The 18,755-nt window shown below is 56.3% G+C and overlaps 2 protein-coding genes across 2 annotated transcripts in view; one reads left to right on the top strand and one right to left on the bottom strand.

Moving 5' to 3' along the window:
- Positions 1 to 10,246, bottom strand: part of ACTN3 (actinin alpha 3) — a 31,380-nt gene extending 21,134 nt beyond the window's left edge. The window contains exon 1 of the mRNA XM_039481908.1: positions 10,115 to 10,246. Coding sequence (XP_039337842.1) covers positions 10,115 to 10,246 — 132 coding nt within the window. The remainder of the gene's footprint in view (positions 1 to 10,114) is intronic.
- Positions 10,247 to 12,466: 2,220 nt separating this feature from the next.
- Positions 12,467 to 18,464, top strand: ZDHHC24 (zinc finger DHHC-type containing 24). Its single transcript, XM_039547031.1, has 4 exons — positions 12,467 to 12,977; positions 13,543 to 13,820; positions 14,454 to 14,766; positions 17,760 to 18,464. The coding sequence occupies exons 1-3, from the start codon at positions 12,703 to 12,705 to the stop codon at positions 14,762 to 14,764; spliced, it is 864 nt and encodes a 287-aa protein (XP_039402965.1). The 5' UTR covers positions 12,467 to 12,702; the 3' UTR covers positions 14,765 to 14,766; positions 17,760 to 18,464.
- The last annotated feature ends 291 nt before the right edge of the window (positions 18,465 to 18,755 follow it).

Here is an 18,755-nt window from a genome sequence, read left to right as displayed (position 1 = left end):
TCTGCACTGATGCCGCAGAGGACGCCCTGGCCCCGTGCTCCCCACCCCATCCCAGCAGCACAACACAGCAGCTGAGCAAGAACTATTCCCAGGGGAAAGAAAGGGAAATCCTGAAAAATCCCAGCCAGGAAGAGCACAATGGGAAAGCCTAGCCCACACCCGCCACAATCTCCTTAGGATCCCTTTGGGGCCTGGCTGAAGGTTCCCAGCAATGGGAGACAAAAGACGCCCCTATCTGAAGCATAAAGAAGGTTTAAAAGATGTTGTAAGCTCAGGGAGACTCTATGGCTGATGGGAGAACTTAAAGGGTCGCGGCAACCTAAGGAGATGGACTGAGGGGGGACTTTCTAGCCGGACTGATGCAAGATCTGTGGGACTTTGGTATCTTTACAGTTATCTGAATGCTCCTAATTGGAACTGACCAACAACATATAGGAGAGGAGCGCTCGTTGTTAAAATCATCGCTAGATGACAGTAGCTTCTAGGGGCCTGTCAGGTTGGTCGCTGCAGAAACCCACAGCGAGGGACAGTCCCTACCCCAGACAGCTCACAGTCTGAACTGACAACGAGTGGGAGGGGAAAGAGGCACCAAGAAGGGCCAGGACTTGCCCAAGTTCTGCGGCAGAGCTCAGAATAGGACCTAGGAGCACCCCCTGGCTCTAGCCCACTAGACCTCCTCCCTTCCCAGAGCTGGGGACAGAACCCTGCAGTTCTGACTCCCAGCCCAGCATGCTACCTGCAAGCCCCTGTGCCCTGTCGCGAGCTGAGCTCCCTGCCCAGACAGACCCAGCTCTGGAGACGCAGGCTGGATGATTTATAAATAGATTCTCCCTGCGTTGTTGCAACATTTTCTCCAGCTCAGCCACAGGGTTATTTTTATGGGGCCCTAGAATTTCATAGCATCATCCGAATGCCAAGCTGCCACCTCCCACGCCTGAGCAGGCCCCCGAGGAGTCACCAGGGACGTGCACCCCCCTTGAGCTCTGCGAGAGGGCTCAGTGGATGACGCAGAGATGTGGAGCAGGTGCCTTCTCAGCATCCAGCCCCAAGGCCTGAGCGACAATGAAATCTTAAGGGAGGCAGCATGGTCTAATGCCTTATGCATTGCACCTGGCATCAGGACACCTGGCTTCCATTCCCAGCTCGGCTACTGGCCTTGAACAAGCCTTTTCCCCTCTCAGTGGCTCCATTTAGTAGATTTCAAGGCCAGAAGGGACCATTAGATCATGTAGTCAGCCCTCCTGTATATCACAGGCCAGAGAATGTCCCCCAGGCACCCTTGCATTGAGCACTGTGAGACTTGTATTTGACTAAAGCATCTTCCAGAAAGGCAGCCGGCCTGGAGCTGAAGAATCCACCCTGCCCTGAGGGGTTTGTTCCACTGGGTAGTCACCCTCCTTGTAAAACAGGCCTTATTTCTCATTTGAGGTTGTCTGGCTTTTACTCCAAGTCTAGTATGCCCACATCTTGAATACTGCATGCAGATGGGGTCACTCCATCTCAAAGAAGATATATTGGAATTGGAAAAAGTTCAGAAAAGGGCAACAAAAATGATGAGGGGTACGGAACAACTTCCATCTGAGGAGAGATTAATTAGATTGGGACTTTTCAGCTCGGAAAAGAGACGACTAAGAGGGGATATGATAGAGGTATATAAAATCATGACTGGTGTGCAGAAAGTGAATAAGGAAGTGTTATTTACCCCTTCTCATAACACAAGAACTAGGGTCACGAAATGAAATTAATAGGCAGCAGGTTTAAAACAAAGGAAAGGACTTATTTCTTCACACAACACACAGGCAACCTGTAGAACTCTGCCAGAGGATGTTGTGAAGGCCAAGACTATAACAGGGTTCAAAAAAGAAGTTCATGAAGGATAGTTCCATCGTTGGCTATTAGCCAGGATGGCCAGGGATGGTGTCCCTAGCCTCTGTTTGCCAGAAGCTGGGAATGGGCGGCAGGGGATGGATCACTTGATGATTACCTGTTCTGTTCATTCCTTCTGAAGCACCTGGCACTGGCCATGGTCAGCAGACAGGATACTGGGCTAGATGGACCCTTGGTCTAACCCACTATGGCCGGTCTTATGTTCTTATGGTTCTTGTTCTGCCTGTCTCTGCTAGATTAAAGAGCCCTATAGCACCCAGGGTTTTCTCCCTGCGAAGGTCCATGTACACTGTGATCAATCACCTCTAAATCTGCTTTTGGAGACACTAAAGAGATGGAGCTCTTTCACGTTTTCACAATCAGGCATTTTCTACAGCCCTTGAATCGTTTGTTGTGGCTCTTTTCGGCACCCTCTCCAATTTCTCAACGTCCAGTCTAACGTGTGGATCCCAGTGCTATACGCAGTCCCAGTACCAGCCCATCAGTGCCATGTCCTGAGGGAAAATCACCTCCCAGCTACTCCCGTTTATCCGTTCATGGGCCGCATTCGCCCTTTTTGAGCAGAGTCACACTGGGAGCTCATGCTGAGTTGCTGGTCCACTCTGGCCCCCTAGGTCTTTTTCAGTCACTGCTTCCCAGGACACTGTCCTTCATTCTGCGGGGGCTGGGTATAACTTTGCATTTGGCTGTATTAAAACACGGGGTTTGAATGGGCCCACTCTACCAAGCAATCATAGAATTCAAGATCAGAAGGGACCATTATGATAATCTAGTCTGATCTCCTGCAATCGTGGTCACTCGGGAGGAATGGCCCGATCTGATCACACCACCATCTTTGTGTCATGTGCACACTTCACCATCAGTAACTTTATATTTACTTCCTGGTCACTGATGAAAATGTTAATCAGCACCTGGCCTAGAACCAATCCCTGCAGGACCCCACTAGACACACAGCCCTGCCTCTACTGCTGGAGCTAAATGACTCTCCATTCACGGAGGCCAGCAGCAGACTCATAAGCCCCTGTACAAGGCCCAGCCCTACCAGGGGACTGTGCCAGGTGGGTTTCCTAGACACGAGCTCTCAGTATAAGGGCTAATGTAATCCCAGGATGTGCAGACCGTGGGTGGACAGTGCAGGGAGGGAATGGGGCCTCTGTACACAATGTGGCAGAGCCCACAGCCCCACTGTGAAAGCCTGGGAGGGGCAGAGAGGAGCCACAGGAACGGCCCACAGGCTGGGATCCTGCCACCTGGCCAGACACTAAAGCAGCCCTGCAATTCAGAGGAGGGGGCTGCATCCCAAGCTAGAGCTGCGGACACGGGGAGATTTCAGACCTAAGGATGCTCATGAATCTCACAGACAAAAGCTGAGCAGACCAGGAGCCAACGCTGGACAAACCCACCCTGGGAAGAAGGGGAAAATGTTCAGCAGGGATTCCCTAGTGGGGCAGCTCCCCCTGGAATAGGCGCTGAACAAACCCTGACTGGGACCAGCCTCTGGCGTACCAGGCGCTGCACAGACACGGTGAGAGACACAGCCTGCCCCCAAGAGCTCAGACAGACGGGAGGAGGGCAAACAGCAGCATCAAGAAGGGAGTAACAGCAGCATCAAGAGTAACTTGCCCAAGGTCAAAGGCAAAGGTGGGAATAGAACCCAGGAGTCCTGAGTCCCAGCCCCACCTCCTTCTCCAACCACTAGATCCCACGCCCCTCCCAGAGCTAGGGATAGAACCCAGGAGTCCTGGCTCAGAGCCCCTGTGCTCTAACCCCTAGACACCATTCCCCTCCCAGAGGTGGGATTAGAAGCCATGCATCCTGGCTCACACTCCAGCGTCCTAGCTGGGGCTACAGCAGCATAGCAAGGTAAGTCGGAGATGTGAACAAAACACCCTGACTGCTGTAGCTCCCAGCAGGTGCGGCTCCAAGCGCGTGCCTGGGGCGGCAAGCTGCGGGGGCCGCCCTGCCAGTCACTGTGAGGGCGGCAGTCAGGCTGCCTTCGGCGGCGCGCCTGCGGGAGGTCCACTGGTCCCGCGGATTCGGCGGTAATTCGGCAGCGGGGATGCTGAAGGGGACGCTGAAGGCGCGGCACCGGCGGACCTCCCGCAGGCATGCCGCCGAATCCGTGTGACCAGTGGACCGCCGAAAGCCACCTGCCTGCCGTGCTTGGGGCGGCAAAAACCATAGAGCTGCCCCTGGCTCCCAGAGCAGACACAGCTGTGCAGACGAAGGGCATGTGTAGACATAACCCTTCCTTCAGGGAGGGGTTCCTACCCCTTTTGTCGGTGTAAGCTGTGTCTACACTACGGGGCTATGCAGGAAAAGTCCAACAGCCACTGGTCTATGCTGCCTGGCAGGAGGCTGGCCTGGTGTGTCTCTGGGGAAGCTGCTCTTGCTCCCAGACCCTACCCCACCACTCCCCGAGCCATGCGCCGGCACTCTGGCTCCCTGCTCACCCAGCAGGCATCTACCTGGGCAGTGGGAGCTGCGGCACTGCCGGATTTCCACTGGCACTGGGAAGCTCTGTCCTGTGCCTGGCAGCCGGCTGGGATCCCCTGGGGCTAATCCTTTGTTACTGCAGGAGTATTTGTGGCTCATTCCCTGCTATTTACAAGGGCTTAAGGGATTTGGCTCCAGCTAACACAATAGTCTGAGGGGCCGCCCTCCCTGTGGGTGCTGGTAAATATGGGAGCTGATGCAGCATGGGGGGGAGGGTGCTTCCCCACTCCCAGCCTGTGCTCATCCACCCACATCTACACACACTGCACCAGCATCTATTCATCTGGCCAGCCAGCACCCCACTCCAGCCATCCAGCCTTCCCTGGGCACCCCTCTCTCCAGCCAGCCTTCCTTCCCTTCTCTCCATTCCAGTCATCTCTCTGTCCATCCATCCCCACATATCCCTTCTCCCATCTTCTCCCCTGATGCTCAGCCAGACAGACCTCCCCCCAATCCTGCCGGTTGCTCAAGGAACTGTATGGCTGCATCTCAGCCTCCTCCAGTTGTGGACCTCCAAGCAGTGAGCACTTGAGCATCCTCAGGGCAGATCCCTCCCTGCTCCTTCCCCAATTCCGGCTGTACCCCACAACTCAGAGATCCCCCTTCCATCTCCCAGCTGAGACCTTGCATCCAGTCCTGGGTCTGCACTGTGAAAGACCAGGGAGGAGGGTGCACAGAACTACCTGCCTGCTGGGAACTTGCCTGCTGGCCAGAGACTGAAGAAGTCCCCATGATTCAGCATGATGGAGGGTGGGGGGATGGGGCTGGACCTTAATCCAGGGCTAGAGGCACCAACATGGGAGATTTCTGATCCGTGGGGACTCAAGAATCTCACAGACAAAGGTCTAGCAGGGCCAGTGGCTGGGAACGGATGCTGGACAAATCCACTCTGGAATGAAGGCAGATGTTTAGCAGGGAGGGGGATTCCCCACTGGGTAGCTTCCCCTTGGATGGGGGGAGGAGATTCTCCAGTCCTTGGGAGCTTTAAATCCAGGCCAGAGGGCTGTAGGCGATGTTTCTGCCACCAGATCTGGGCTGGGGCAGGAATCGGCTTGAGGGAAGGTGCTGCAGGGGGTCAGACTGTGTGGGTCTAAGGGCCCTTAGCATAGACAGGAGCTCCTGTGCCGGAACAGCAGCACCTTCCCAGCCCTGCTGCAGTGTAGTCCCTCCCCACATGCCCCAGCCCCTCATGCAGCCATTTCCACCGCTTACACTGGCCTTGTGCAGGGCGGAGGGAGCACACGAGAACAGGGCATTCAGGGTAGAGCAGGCCTGCAGGCTGGCGGTGGGGCACCTGTGACAGGGATACCAGGAAACCCTTCTCCCAGAAGGATTGCAAGGCTCTCTGCAAACACCTGTCTGTAGATAGCACTAGTCCCATCCTACAGACAGGGAAACCGAGGCAGAGAGACCAGTGCAATGTCACACAGCAAAAGTGGAAAGAGAACCCAGTAGTCCTGAATTCCAGCCCACCCCATCCCCACTCTAACCATTAGATCCCACATCCCCTCCCAGATCTGAGAACAGAGCCCAGGAGTCCTGGCTCCCAATCCAGTGCCCTAACCACTAGACCCCACTCCCCTCAGCCCCTGGCACTCACCCTCCCCCCTGTCCCACAGGCGCACACACACACACAATCCTCTTGAAGCCACCTGCTCTGCCCATGGGAGCAAGTGTGCCCCCCTCCCATCTGTCTCTGTAGTTGATTCACGGTCCCTTCCAGACCTCTTTAAATAGCCTCTCCCACAGGAGCCCAGCAGCCAGGCCCACCCAGGCTGTGGGGCTGCTGCAGCCCCCACCCCACCCTGCCCCCCTCTCCTAGGCCATAGCCTAATTAAGAGGTGTCCTCTTCCAAAATACCCACATGAGCTCACCCCACCCGGGAAGCAGCAGGGGGCGGACAGAGGGTGGGGGGCAGTTTATTATAGAAACCACCTTACAAGGACAGTGCGTCTGGAATAGCAGCAGCCACCTGATCCCCCTTCCCAATCCCCCAAAACACTCGCATCAGCAGGAACAGCTTCCCAAGCACATGAAACTGTCCCTGCTCCGCTAACAAGGGGGTGGGGGACTCGAAACAGACAATCCCCTGCTCTGATCAAATGCCTATTCTTTGTACTGGGGTAGTGCTGAGGATCCCCTGTTGTGCTAGGCACAGTACAAACACAGAACAGAATGACAGTCCCTGCCCCAAACAACATACAACTTAATCAGACACTCTGGGAAAAATCAAGACATGCAGATTCCTCCAACAGGCAGCTTGGGGGATGGGGACCCCTGAGGGGGTGTTAGATTCTCAGATGGAACAATTGGGCAGGTCACCTGTCTGTGTCATGTTGGCACCCTCCCAAGCACTGACACACTGTGGTGCGCACGCACGCACACACACACACACACAGCACTGACACATCAGAGTACGCACACACAGACACCCAGAGCACTGATCTGCATAACACTGGTACACCAGGGTACACACCCAGAGCACTGGTACACACGCACACACACACGCATACCCAAAGCACTGACACACTGGGTTCCACACACACATACACATACACCCAACCTGTGCACTGGGGCCTTCCCTGACAACTTAACACAAGAGTCTAACAAAGAGCCGGTGCAAACTCGCACAGGCGTGGTGCAATAGGGTCAGCTCAGGGCCCATCTACCCCAGTATCCCGTCACCCCAATACCCAGCACTAGCTGCTCAGAGGAAGGGGCAAGAGCCCTGCAGTGATAGGATAACCTGCCCCCGGAGAAAACACCTTCCTGACCCCAATTGCTAGAGTTCAGGGTGTAGCAGTGAGTTCCACAGGCTGACAGGACCGTGTGTCAATGAGACAACAGGTGAGCAGCAAGCAGGGACAGGCAAACATCTGTATGGGGAGGGTGGGGAGCGGTGGCCCACGCAGTCCAGTGTGAGCGAGTGGTACTTGTGGAACTCAGGGTAGCACTGTGCAGGCTGGATAAGGGCTGGCAATACCCAGCCTGCAGCTCGACCTAGACAACAGCACCATTCGGTGGGGACTTGTGCCAACAGAAAGGGCTGAATTCTGATCCCCAGAGTCACCCCCTGACTGCAACGAGGCCAAGGCTGGATTCTGATCTCAGCTTCCCCAGGACCAATCCAGAGTCAACCAGTGAACCCCAGAGTTGCCCTAGTGTAGGGAGGATCAGGGCCTGCCCTGACCCTACATCCTGACCTTTACATTGGAGGCACCTACTTCAAGGAGGGTGGCATTCGCTGTGATGTGCCCCTATCCGGACAGTGCTCCCTGCCAGGAGGGGCAGCCTGGCTGTCCCCTGGCCACAGGGGCTCTAATAGCCTTTCTTCACCTGATGTAGCTGGGCCACCTCCCTGGATATAGGGTGCCACGTTAGAGCCTGGTGTTATTGCCCCAAGGGGCACAAGCGGAGAGGATCCTGGGGGGCTAGGGATCAAGATTAGGGCTGGTAGGACGAAGGAACATCCCACCTTGCACCATCCCCACCTGCTCAAAGCTCCCTGCAGCAGTGGCAGACTAGGGGAGAAAGACTCCAATGTTTTGGGCAGAACCAAAGGGAGGGGACACATGGCACCCGCGTCCGACAGAGAACAGCAATGTGCACGCCAGCCATATTGCAGCACGCCTCAGCCAAGAGTTCTGTGGTGCTGGGACCAGGGGCTTTGGGTTAGCAGTTTGGGTTGTGCTCTGGCTCTAGGGGTTCCTGGGCCCGATCCACCCTGGGCATAAGAACAAGGGCTTTGGCAGAGGTTCCTGGGGCAAAGAGCACAGAATTTGCTGGGCCTGCTCCTGCTCCCACTCACACCAGTGGATTGCACACACACATCAATTGCAAGGGAGACAACCTGGATGTGTTGCGGGCTGAGATCAGGATCAGGCCCACTGCTCTTTGGGGGTGTCTCACTTTGAAAGTGTGTGTGAGAGAGAGAGAATGGGGGGAGCTGTTGTGTGTGAGTGTGTGGGTTTGTTGTGGGTCACTGTATGCGGGAGGGTAGTTGTGTGTAGGAGTGGGGTTGTTGTAGATTAGTATATGTAAGGGGTTGTGTGTGTGTGAGAGTGGGGTTGTTATGGATCAGTGTATGCAGTGGAGTTGTGTGTGTATGATAATGGAGTTGTTGTGGGTCAGTGTATGTAGGGGGATGTGTGTGCATGAGAGTGGGGTTATTGTGGGTCAGTGTATATAGAGGGGTAGTTTGTGGGAATGGGGTTGTTGTGGGTCAATGCAGGGGGTTGTGGTGTGGGGGTGAGAGGGGGTTTGTGGGTCAGTGTATGTAGGGGGGTTGTTGTGGGTCAGTATGCGGGGAGGTTGTGTGTGGGAGTGGGGTTGTGGGTCAGTATGCGGGGGGGTTGTGTGTGGGAGTGGGGTTGTTGTGGGTCAGTGTTTGCAGAGTGTTGAGAGTGGGGTTGTTGTGGGTCAGCTTATGCAAGGGAGATGTGTGTGGGAGTGGGGGTTTTGTAGATGGTCAGTGTTTGAAGGGAGGTTGTGTGTGTGTGAGAGAGTGGGATTGTTGTGGGTGAGTGTATGCAGGGGGTTGTTATGTGTGGGAGTGGGGTTGCTGTGTGTCAGTGTTTACAGGAGCATTGTTGTGTGTGTGAGTCGGGTTTTTGTGGGTCAGTATACAGGGGGGTTGTGTGTATGTGAGAGTGGGGTTGCTGTGGGTCAGTGTATGCAGGGGTTGTTGCAAGCGAGAGTTTGTGTGTGTGGTGTGTGTGCGTGAACCAATCGCCTGAGGTTCTCACAGTCACAGCCCCTGCACACACAACATCTCGGCCATATGCACAAGCAGTGGCCCAAGCAGGCGAGCATGCCACATACACCTGGAGAAGCCTGGTGCACAGCCTGCCCCGAGCCCAGATCGCAGTGAGGCGGGTGGGTATATTTAGCCCAGCAGGGCTCTTGCATCCCCATCATTCCTGACATAGTTTGGATGCCACAGACTCTGTTCCAGGACACACGCGGCCGCCTCCTCCAACTCCCCACTGCTGGCGTCACCCATCTGGGGCTGGGGGTGGGAAGGGGCATCAAGCCGTATCAGTTACCCTTGCACAGCAGCTGCCTGCCTCAAAGATCACCTCCCCACACCCGCCACCTTGGGGCTTGGCTCCTGACAATCCTACATGGCATGGAGCCCGGCTCTCCAACCTTGCACACTGCCTGGAGACTGCCCTTGCACAGATGGGGGCTTCTGCCTGTCCCTGTAACCCGGGGCACCTGGCACCGCTCAGAGGCTGCCCCTTGCAGAGATGGAGCCCTGTGCCCGGCCCCTGTAACTTCAAGCACCTGGCACCGCTCGAAGGCTGCCCCTCACAGAGATGAGATCTGGCCTGCACCCACCCGTGTAACCCCTAGCACCACTCAGTGGCTGCCCCACAAAAGCCCCAAATCTTTACAGTGATGGCACCCCGTACCTGTCCATCCAGTGCCCAACTTGGCCTCTCTCCTGCTCAGGATCTCCCCCTCCCCCGAGCCCCACCTGACTCTCGCTTGCAAAGATGGGGCCCTGGGCCAGCTTCTCACCATAATGCCTGGTACCCCTCTGAGGTTCCCACCCTGCTGAGTTTCCCCCATGGGCCCTGACTCTCCCCATCAGGCAGACACAGCCCCTTGCCCAGTTCTCCAAACCTGGGCACCATGGAAACCCCCCCCCCCCGCCGCCTCCCACAGCACCTCTCACAGGCTCCCACCCTGCTTCCCCTGCCCATAACTGTCCCCCATAGCCACCCACCTTCCTCTGCTGCTTCTCCCAGGCGGGGTCCAGCAACAGGTCCCGGTCCCAGTCCTCCTCTTGCTGCATGTACTCTTCGGTCATCATGTACGAGTGGTTGTACTGGATATGGCTCTCTATTTGCGTGGTCATCGTGGCTTGTCCTCTTGTTCCTCTCTGCACGTCTGACTGTCCCCTCTTCCCCCTTAGCCCCCGGTTGTCCCTCTCACAGGCCCTCCTCGCTGCTCTGCACTGCCCCTTGCCCAAAGCACCAGCTCCCTTCTCCTGGAGGTCAGATCCCCCTGCCCCTGCTGGCTGGCAGCTTTGCCCTGTCCCAAGCTCCTGGTCAAAAAACACCCACGTGACTGGTCCCCATTAAGTATTATCAGCCTGGGGAAGGGGGATCAGGTTCCACCTTTAAAAGGCCAGGGGGAGGGTGTAGAGGGGCTGTCCCCACCAACCAGGGAGGGTGAGGACAGCTGCTGGCAGGCCACAGACCCGACACCCCCTGCTTGCAGGCTCTTAAAGGGACCCTGTACCTGGAGGGGAGGGAGGGTGGCTTGCTGGTGGTCTGGGGACAGGAAATGCACAATAAGCCCCAGCGGGAGCTGGGGGGGCGGGCAGTTCCCAATGAGGAGCAGAGGTGCCAGAACTGGAAAAGGCCATTAAGTCATCGGGAGGAACCCAGGGCCAAGGAATGAGCTGGGAGCAGGGATAGGATGGCGTCAGCTGCAAAAATCAAAGGGAGGCAGCTTGGCCAGTGATAGAACCAGGACTCCCGGGTTGCACTCCCAGCTCTGCCAGTGCCCTGTTGTGTGACCTTGACCAAGTCCCATCCCCGCTCAGTACCTCAGTTTCCCAGCTCTAAAATCAAGGGACCCCCCCCACACACACACCCTGCACAAGGCACTTGGAGATAATTGCAAGAAGCACAAGTCTAATTCTGCAAGTCCCCTGCAGGGAAGAACATGTCACTGACCAGTGCCATACATGGGGGGGAGATCTGGGAGGGCAATACCATATCCACCAGCCAGCACCTGGCAGAGAAGCTGTGATCTGGTACCCCACCTCTATCCCAGCAACACATAAACACCCCAGGCACCTGCAGGGGGGCCCAGGTGGGGAGAATGCCCCGGGAAGGGAAAGCTGTAGGGACAAGGGGAGCTGGCTTAGAGGACTTTGATTCCCCCCAATGCAGCAGCACTGCAGGTGTCAAGCGCCCACTCCCTGTGCTGTGGTTCTGGTTACACCAGGGCTATTATTAGCAGCACAGGCCGGGCTGGGAGCTCCCAGAAGTGGCTAGCGATTGTGGGCAGGAGAAGAAACCTCAAAGGAGGACCTGAATGTCCAGGGACCTGAACCCTGAACCCCCACCTTTTGCAAACCAGGCCCATTTAAGGGGCTGGCTGCATCCCCCAAAATGGCAGTTCCCGCTCCATCCCAAACACTAACCGCTTGGCTCTGGGATTTCAAGGCACTGTCCAGCACTGCCGCTGCCTGGCAGAATTTGTCCAACCACAGGGCATCCCGCAGGACAGCATGTGGAAGGGTGGGTGTCTCCAGCCTGCACTTGGCAGGGGAGGGTCTGTACCAAACCAGCAACCCAAAGGAGGTACCACGAAATGAACCTCCAGGGCAGGGGCTGGACTGCACCGAGGTGTGGCAGCAGGACAGAGCATGGGCCCGGGAACAAGGGGGGAGGTGGCCACCTTGAAAAAGGGCAAAGCTCTGCTAATTTCATCTGAGACCTATGGGTATTGTGGGCCCCTCAGGCACGGTGACCCCGCTCCCCTCACTAGACACCATGACCCCCTCTGGGCACGGCGACCCCGCTCCCCTCACTGGGCACCATGACTCCCCCGGGCACGGCGACCCCGCTCCCCTCACTGGGCACCATGACACCACCCCCAGGCACGGCGACCCCCCTCCCCTCACTGGGCACCACGGCGACCCTCCTCCTCACTGGGCACCATGACTCCCGGGCACGGCGACCCGCCCTCACTGGGCACCATGACTTCCCGGGCACGGCGACCCCGCTCCCCTCACTGGGCACCATGACACCACCCCCAGGCACGGCGACCCCCCTCCCCTCACTGGGCACCATGACCCCCTCTGGGCACGGCGACCCCGCTCCCCTCACTGGGCACCATGACCCCCCCGGGCACGGCGACCCCCGCTCCCCTCACTGGGCACCATGACCCCCCCGGGCACGGCGACCCCCGCTCCCCTCACTGGGCACCATGACCCCCCCGGGCACGGCGACCCCCGCTCCCCTCACTGGGCACCATGACCCCCCTGGGCACCGTGATTGGTCGATCGCGGTTTCTGTCAGAGGGAAGGTTGGGCAAAGCGGCCTTCCCCGCCCCTGATTGGCCGGGAGCGCTGCCGCGCCCGAGCTGGAGGCGGAAGCGGAGGCCGAGGAGCGAGGCCTCCCTAGCGCCCCGATCCGGGACAGACACCCCCGCTCCAGTGCAGAGACCTTGGGGAGGGCACCAGGCCCACGAGAGACGCCCCCTCCCCTTAGGCCAGGGTGTCACCCCCGGCGGGAGAGGCGGGAGAGGCTGATCTGTGCCCCCGGGAGCGCTCGCGTGGGGCGCCCCCTGGCAGCCATGCGGGCGGGCTGGGGCGGGCGGTGGCAGCGCCTGGATGCCGCGCTATGCCTGCCCCTGTGTGTGACCGTGGCCCTGATGGGGGCCGTGTGCATAGAGGTGCTCTGCCTGCTTCTCTGGGCTGCGGAGCCCACCCAGCTGCCCCTGGCCCTGCACCTGCCCCTCCTGCTCTTCCTCCTGGCCAACGTGCTGGGCAACATGGGCCTCTTCCTCACCACCAACCCAAGCATCAAAGGTGTCATGCTGTCCGAAGGCGCCGTGGGACAGGGCTGGGAGTGAGTATGGCTGGGATAGAGGGAGGCAGAGGGCTCTCCCACAGCTCAGAGGCAGCTTCATCTCAGCGCCAGGTAAGGGATCCCTGTGTAAACAGCCCTGGCACCCCACCCCAGAGGTGGCTGCATCTCTGTGCTGGGTGAGAGATGGGATCCCTGTATAAACAGCCCCATTCCCCTCTGTCCCCATGGCGGCTTCATCTCTGTGCCAGGTGAGGGATGGGATCCCTGTGTAAACAGTACCTGTGCCCCACCTGGGGCAGCTGCAGCTCAACACTGGGTAAACTTTAGGTTGGTGCTAGAGCCACCGTCAGATGCTGCCGTTCACTGAGTTTGTGAGAGGGCTTCTCTACAAGATGGGGTGTGGCAGTGGCCTGGGATTGGGATGGGACAGTTGCCCATTGTCCTTTGCTGGGGGCTCCCTGCCTAGGACTGCCCTGCTTTTGGGGCTGCCACTCTATTTCCAGCCCTAGGGAAAGCACAATATTATGTGCTATTGGAATGCTGGGGGGGTGGGGAAACAGAGAAAGGCTCCATCACCCCCCTGAGGCCCCTGCTTCCCTTCCAGGTACTGCTACACCTGCCAGTCCCACGTGCCCCCTCGCTGTCACCACTGCTACACCTGCAATGTGTGCATGCTGCGCCGGGACCACCACTGTGTGCTGCTGGGCCAGTGTGTGGGCTACCATAACTACCGTTACTTCCTGTGCCTCCTGCTGCACGGCTGGGTGGCCCTGCTCTACGCCAGCCTGCTCAACGCTGACATCTTCATGGCCCTGCTGCACGAGGGAGTCACCCTGCACAGCATCGTCCTACTCCTCATGCCGTGGCTCATGCTGCTGATGGGTACAGCTGTGGCAGGACCTGCCAGGAGGGGGCCATCCACATGGGGCTGAGCACCACTGGTTCCTCTGGGACCAAGCTGTTCTCAGCTGGTTTTATTTAAACAAAAAAACAAACTAGGAAATACCTAGATAAAAAAACTTTGTGAGTTGCAGCCGAGCCGCGGGAACATCAGATCAAGATTTGGTGATTTTGGGCATCAGCCAGAAACTCCATAAAGGGCCCTGATTTTATAGATTGCTGATCCTCTACCCTCTGAAAAATGGACCCTTTTAGGACATCTCCTTGGAAACTGAGAAACCCCTAAATCACATGTTGCTTTTGCAGATTGTGGTTTGAGTGTGCACCTCAGGGGCTCTTCCAGCATAGGCAACTCCTTAGAAACCCCACAACCCATTCCCCTGTCACCTTAGCCACCTAGCCCTCCCTCAGTTCCTACTCCAGAGGCAACTATGATATCCCAGTATAAACAGACCCTGTGCCCTACCCCAGAGGCAGGCGCATGTCAGTGGAACAGGGAGCAGAGCAGGGTTAATGGGAACATGCCAACACCTGGTTGTGTCTGGGGGATGCTAGGTGCACCCTTGGGAAATGCCTGGCTCCTAGCACTGACTGCACCCCCTTGTGTTTCCCCAGGCCAGGTGAGCACCTCAACTTTCGTCTGCGCTTTCATGGCTGACACCTGTGTGGTCAGTTTCCTCTTCTGCTCCGGCTTCCTGTTCTTACACGTGCTGCTGATTCTGCGTGGCCAGACGACCAGGGAGTGGTTTGGGGAGAGCCGCTGCTATGACCTGGGCTGGCGTCGCAACCTGCAGGAGGCATTGGGGGACAGGTGGCACCTCGTCTGGCTATGCCCACTCCTGGCCTCCCCCCTTCCTGGGAATGGTGTGGCCTTCGAGAGCAGAGCTCCCCACACTGAGCCCTCCGCCAAGCCAGTCATTTTCTGAAGGTGGGTTCAGGAGCCATCCCCAATGCTGAGGGGGTAGGATGTGCCACGGTCCCGGCCACCTTGCCAACACCAGCTGACTGGCATAATGGGTAGGACACTGGGGTGCAGGACTCCTGGTTTCTGTTCCCAGCTCTGCTGCTGACCTTGGACAAGAAGAGATTCTCTAAATACATCAGAAATAAGAGTAAGTCTAAGGAAAGTATAGGTCGTTACTCAATGGGGAAGGAGAGCATATAATGGAGGAGAGAGAGAGAAGGTTGAAGTGTTTAATGCCTTTTTTGCTTCAGTCTTCACTAAAAAGGTTAATTGGGAGCAGATGCTAACACAATTACTGTTAGCATGGGGGAAGGATCTCAGAGCAGATTAGGGAAAGAACAGATTAAAGGAAATGGGGGGGTGGGAACAATCTTCATATATGTTAAGGGCTGTTGTAAAGAGGCCAATGTTCTCCATGTCCACTGAAGGTAGGAGAGACAGTCATGGGCTTAATCTGCAGCAAGAGAGATTTAGGTTAGATAGTAGGAAAAAATTCCTAACTATAATGGTAGTTAAGCTCTGGAACAGGCTTCCAGGGGAGGTTGTGGAATCCCCATCAGTGGAGGTTTTTAAGAACATGGACAAACACCTGTCAGGGATGGTCTAGGTTTTACTTGGTTCTGCTTCAGTGCAGGGAGGTGGACTTGATGGCCACTTGAGGTCCCTTCCAGCCCTACAGTTCCACGATTTAATAGTATTTTAGATAAGTTAGATGTATTCAGGTTAGCAGGGCCTGATGAAAATTGCCCGATAGTACTTAAGGAACTAGCCAAAGCAATCTCAGAACCATTAGAGGATGGTGAGGTCCCAGGGGACTGGAAAAGGCTGCCTTTTCCATAGTACCTGCCTTTAAAAAGGGTGGCGGGAGTAGGACCTGGGAATGTATAGACCAGTCTGCCTAACTACAATACAGGAAAGATACTGGAACAAATGTTTAAACAATCAGGTTGTAAGCACCTAGAAGAAACTAGGGTTATAAGAAATAGCCGCAAGGGTTTGTCAAGAACCAATCATACCAAACCAATCTAATTTCCTTCTTTGACAGGGTTACTGGTCTGGTGGATAAAGGGGAAGCAGTGGACATGATGTCTGGACTTTAGTAAAGCTTTTGACACAGTCCCACGGGACATTTTCATAAGTAAACTAGGGAAATGTCATCTAGATGAAATTGCTATAAAGCGGCTGCACAACTGGTTGAAAGACCATCCTCAAAGAGTAATTTTGGTTCGCTGTCAAACTGGGACGATGTATCGAGTGGGGTCCTGCAGGGGTCTGTCCTGGATCCAGTACTGTTCAGTATTTTCACTAATGCCTTGGATGATGGAGTGAAGAGTATGCTTCTAACGTTTGCAGATGATGCCCAGCTGGGAGGGGCTGCCAGCTCTTTGGTGCATGGAATTAGAATGAAAAATGATGGTGATAAAGTGGAGAACTGATCTGGAATCAGCAAGGTGAAAGTCAGTACAGACAAGTGCAAAGTATTCCATTTAGGAAAAAAATGAAATGCACAACTATCAAATGGGGACGTACTGGGTAGGCAATAGAGCTGCAGAAAAGGATCTGGGGGGTAGTGGATCACAAATCGAACGGGAGCCAAGAGCATGCTGCTGTTGTGAAAAGGGCAAATGTCAGACTGGGCTCTGTCAGCAGGAGGGGGCGGATGTAAGACACAGGAGGTAATTGCTGTGCTCTGCTCAGCAGTGTTGAGGCCTCAGCTGGAGGGCTGGGTCCTGTTTTGTGCCCCACACTTTAGGAAAGCTCTGAACAAACAGGAGAGCCCATAGGAGAGCAAGGATTTGTGAGGAACGGTTGAAAGAATTGGGCTTGTTTAGGCGAGAGAATTGAAGGGGGACATAAGTCTTCAAATATATAAACGGAACTAAAGAGGATGGTGAGCAATTGTTCTCCATGCCCACCTAGGGGAGGACAAGAAATAAATGGCTTAATTCACAGCAAGGGAGATTTAGGGGTGGCTATCAGGAAAAACTTCGTAACTCTCAGGTGGTTAAGCACTGGACCAGATCACCCAGGGAGGATGTGGAATCTCCGTCACTGGAGGTCTTAAGAACAGGTCAGACACACCTGTCAGGGATGGGCTAGATCTATGTAACGCTGCCATAGCGTGGGGCTATGGATTAGATGGCCTCCTGAGGTCCTTTCCAGCCCTACAATTCTATCATTCTACGTCCTTTCCCTGCTCTGTGCCTCAGTTTCCCCATCTGTAAATGGGAATGATCCCTCACTAGATGAATTCACTAACGAGGTAAGGGTCAGCAGCTGGTGGGCTGAGGGACAGACTGGCACCCAGGCAGACAGAAAGCCTAGCTCAGGACACTGCTGTTCTATTGGTATTATAGTAGCACCTAAAAGCCTTGCCCGCCACGAGATCAGGCGCAGCACAGACACAGTGGGAAACAGGCCCTGCCCCAAGAGCTCTCAGTCTGAACAGACGAAAGACGGAAAGGAAACAGGCACCAAGAGAAGGAAGGGACTCGCCCAAAGTCACTGGAGAGTCAGCAGCAGAGCCAGGGACAGAACAGAACCCAGGAGTCCTGGCTCCCATACCTCCCTCCTCCCCCTGCCACTCTAACCACTAGACCCCTCTCCCCTCCCAGAGCTGGGGATGGAACCTAGGAGTCCTGTTTCCCAGCCCCCATACTGTAACCCACTAGCCTATCACCCTGCTCCATAATCAGTTCATCCCCAGCTGAGGCTGCTCTGCTCCAGTCATTGCTGATTGTGGAGCTGGCAATCTCAGGCCTGTGGGAGGGGGAGTGAATTTGTGCTGGCCAGTCTGTGGCTGAGATCCAGGGATCATCCCCCATCCTCTCTCGTCCCTGTCAGGCATTGAGAGGGGCCAGAGGAGGTGGGGCACAAAACTGCTCTGGGTTTGTCCTATGGGAGGCCTGGCCCATGATGGCCCAAGTCAGTTCTGATCCCTCCCTCTCTGATTGCAGATCTCCTTCTGGATGGCGCTACAGTACTGCAGTGGGGCTGGCGCTGGCTTTGCCTCTACCCGGAGGGGGAGCGCTGCCGAGGGGCAAGTGTCAAGCTGTGCCCCATGGGTTACTGGCACCCCCATCTGACCGTGGTCCTGACACTGCCCCGTGGGTGATTCTGAGCCCCATCTGCACTGGACTCTGCAGTTGTTGGGACTGTTGTGCACGGCACCGGACAGACTCCAACCGACACTGGGGGGCCCTGTTGCACTGGGCATAGTGCAGCCCGTGAGCAAGATCGGAGACCCCTGTTGTTCCAGGTGCAGCCCGAATACAGAATGAGAAACAGTCCCTGTCCTGAAGACCTCACGGTCGTAACAGACCCAAGGTGGGAGAGTAAACAGGGAAAAGGGACTGCCCAGCTCAGGGAAGAGAGGCCAGGAGTCCTGGTTCCCAGTCCAGTGCCCTCCTGGCTGCACTAACCTTTTGTGGTTCCCAGTTCTGCTCCATTTAAAGCAATAGCAGGACACGACCACCCTTCTGCGAGCCCAGGGCTAAAACTGCTTCTCTTCTGTGTTTGCACAGCTCTCCCCTGGCTGGCCCAGGACAGCCCACCCCCCAGAGGCTGGAGTCATTGCCTTACCCAGCCCCTCTCCCGGGGGGGGGCTTTCCTCTGGCACCCTGTCCCCACTACTCTCCAATAAAGGCTCCAAGCCCCAGGTGCCTGAAGCTTGATTTGTCTGATTCTGGAGGGGCCTGTTCTGAGCCCCAGCCTGACCCCCTGCAGCCTTTCCTGCCCCCGGCCCAGATTTGGGGGTAGGGCCAGAGCATGGCTTTTAGAGCTGTGCAGCCTGGATGTAAAGTCCCCAAGGGATGGAGCATTCCCTTATCCCAGGAGAGCTGCCCTGCTGGGAATCCCCCTCACTGCTAAACCTCTGCCCCTCATTCCCCACCTGAATCTATCTGGTATCGCTCCCAGCCACGGACCTCAGTTGCCCTTTGTCCTTGAGATTC

This window comes from Mauremys reevesii, linkage group 7 (genome assembly GCF_016161935.1).
Source record: "Mauremys reevesii isolate NIE-2019 linkage group 7, ASM1616193v1, whole genome shotgun sequence".
Taxonomy (NCBI): Eukaryota; Metazoa; Chordata; order Testudines; family Geoemydidae; genus Mauremys; species Mauremys reevesii.
This window is presented reverse-complemented; position numbering and strand designations above follow the sequence as displayed.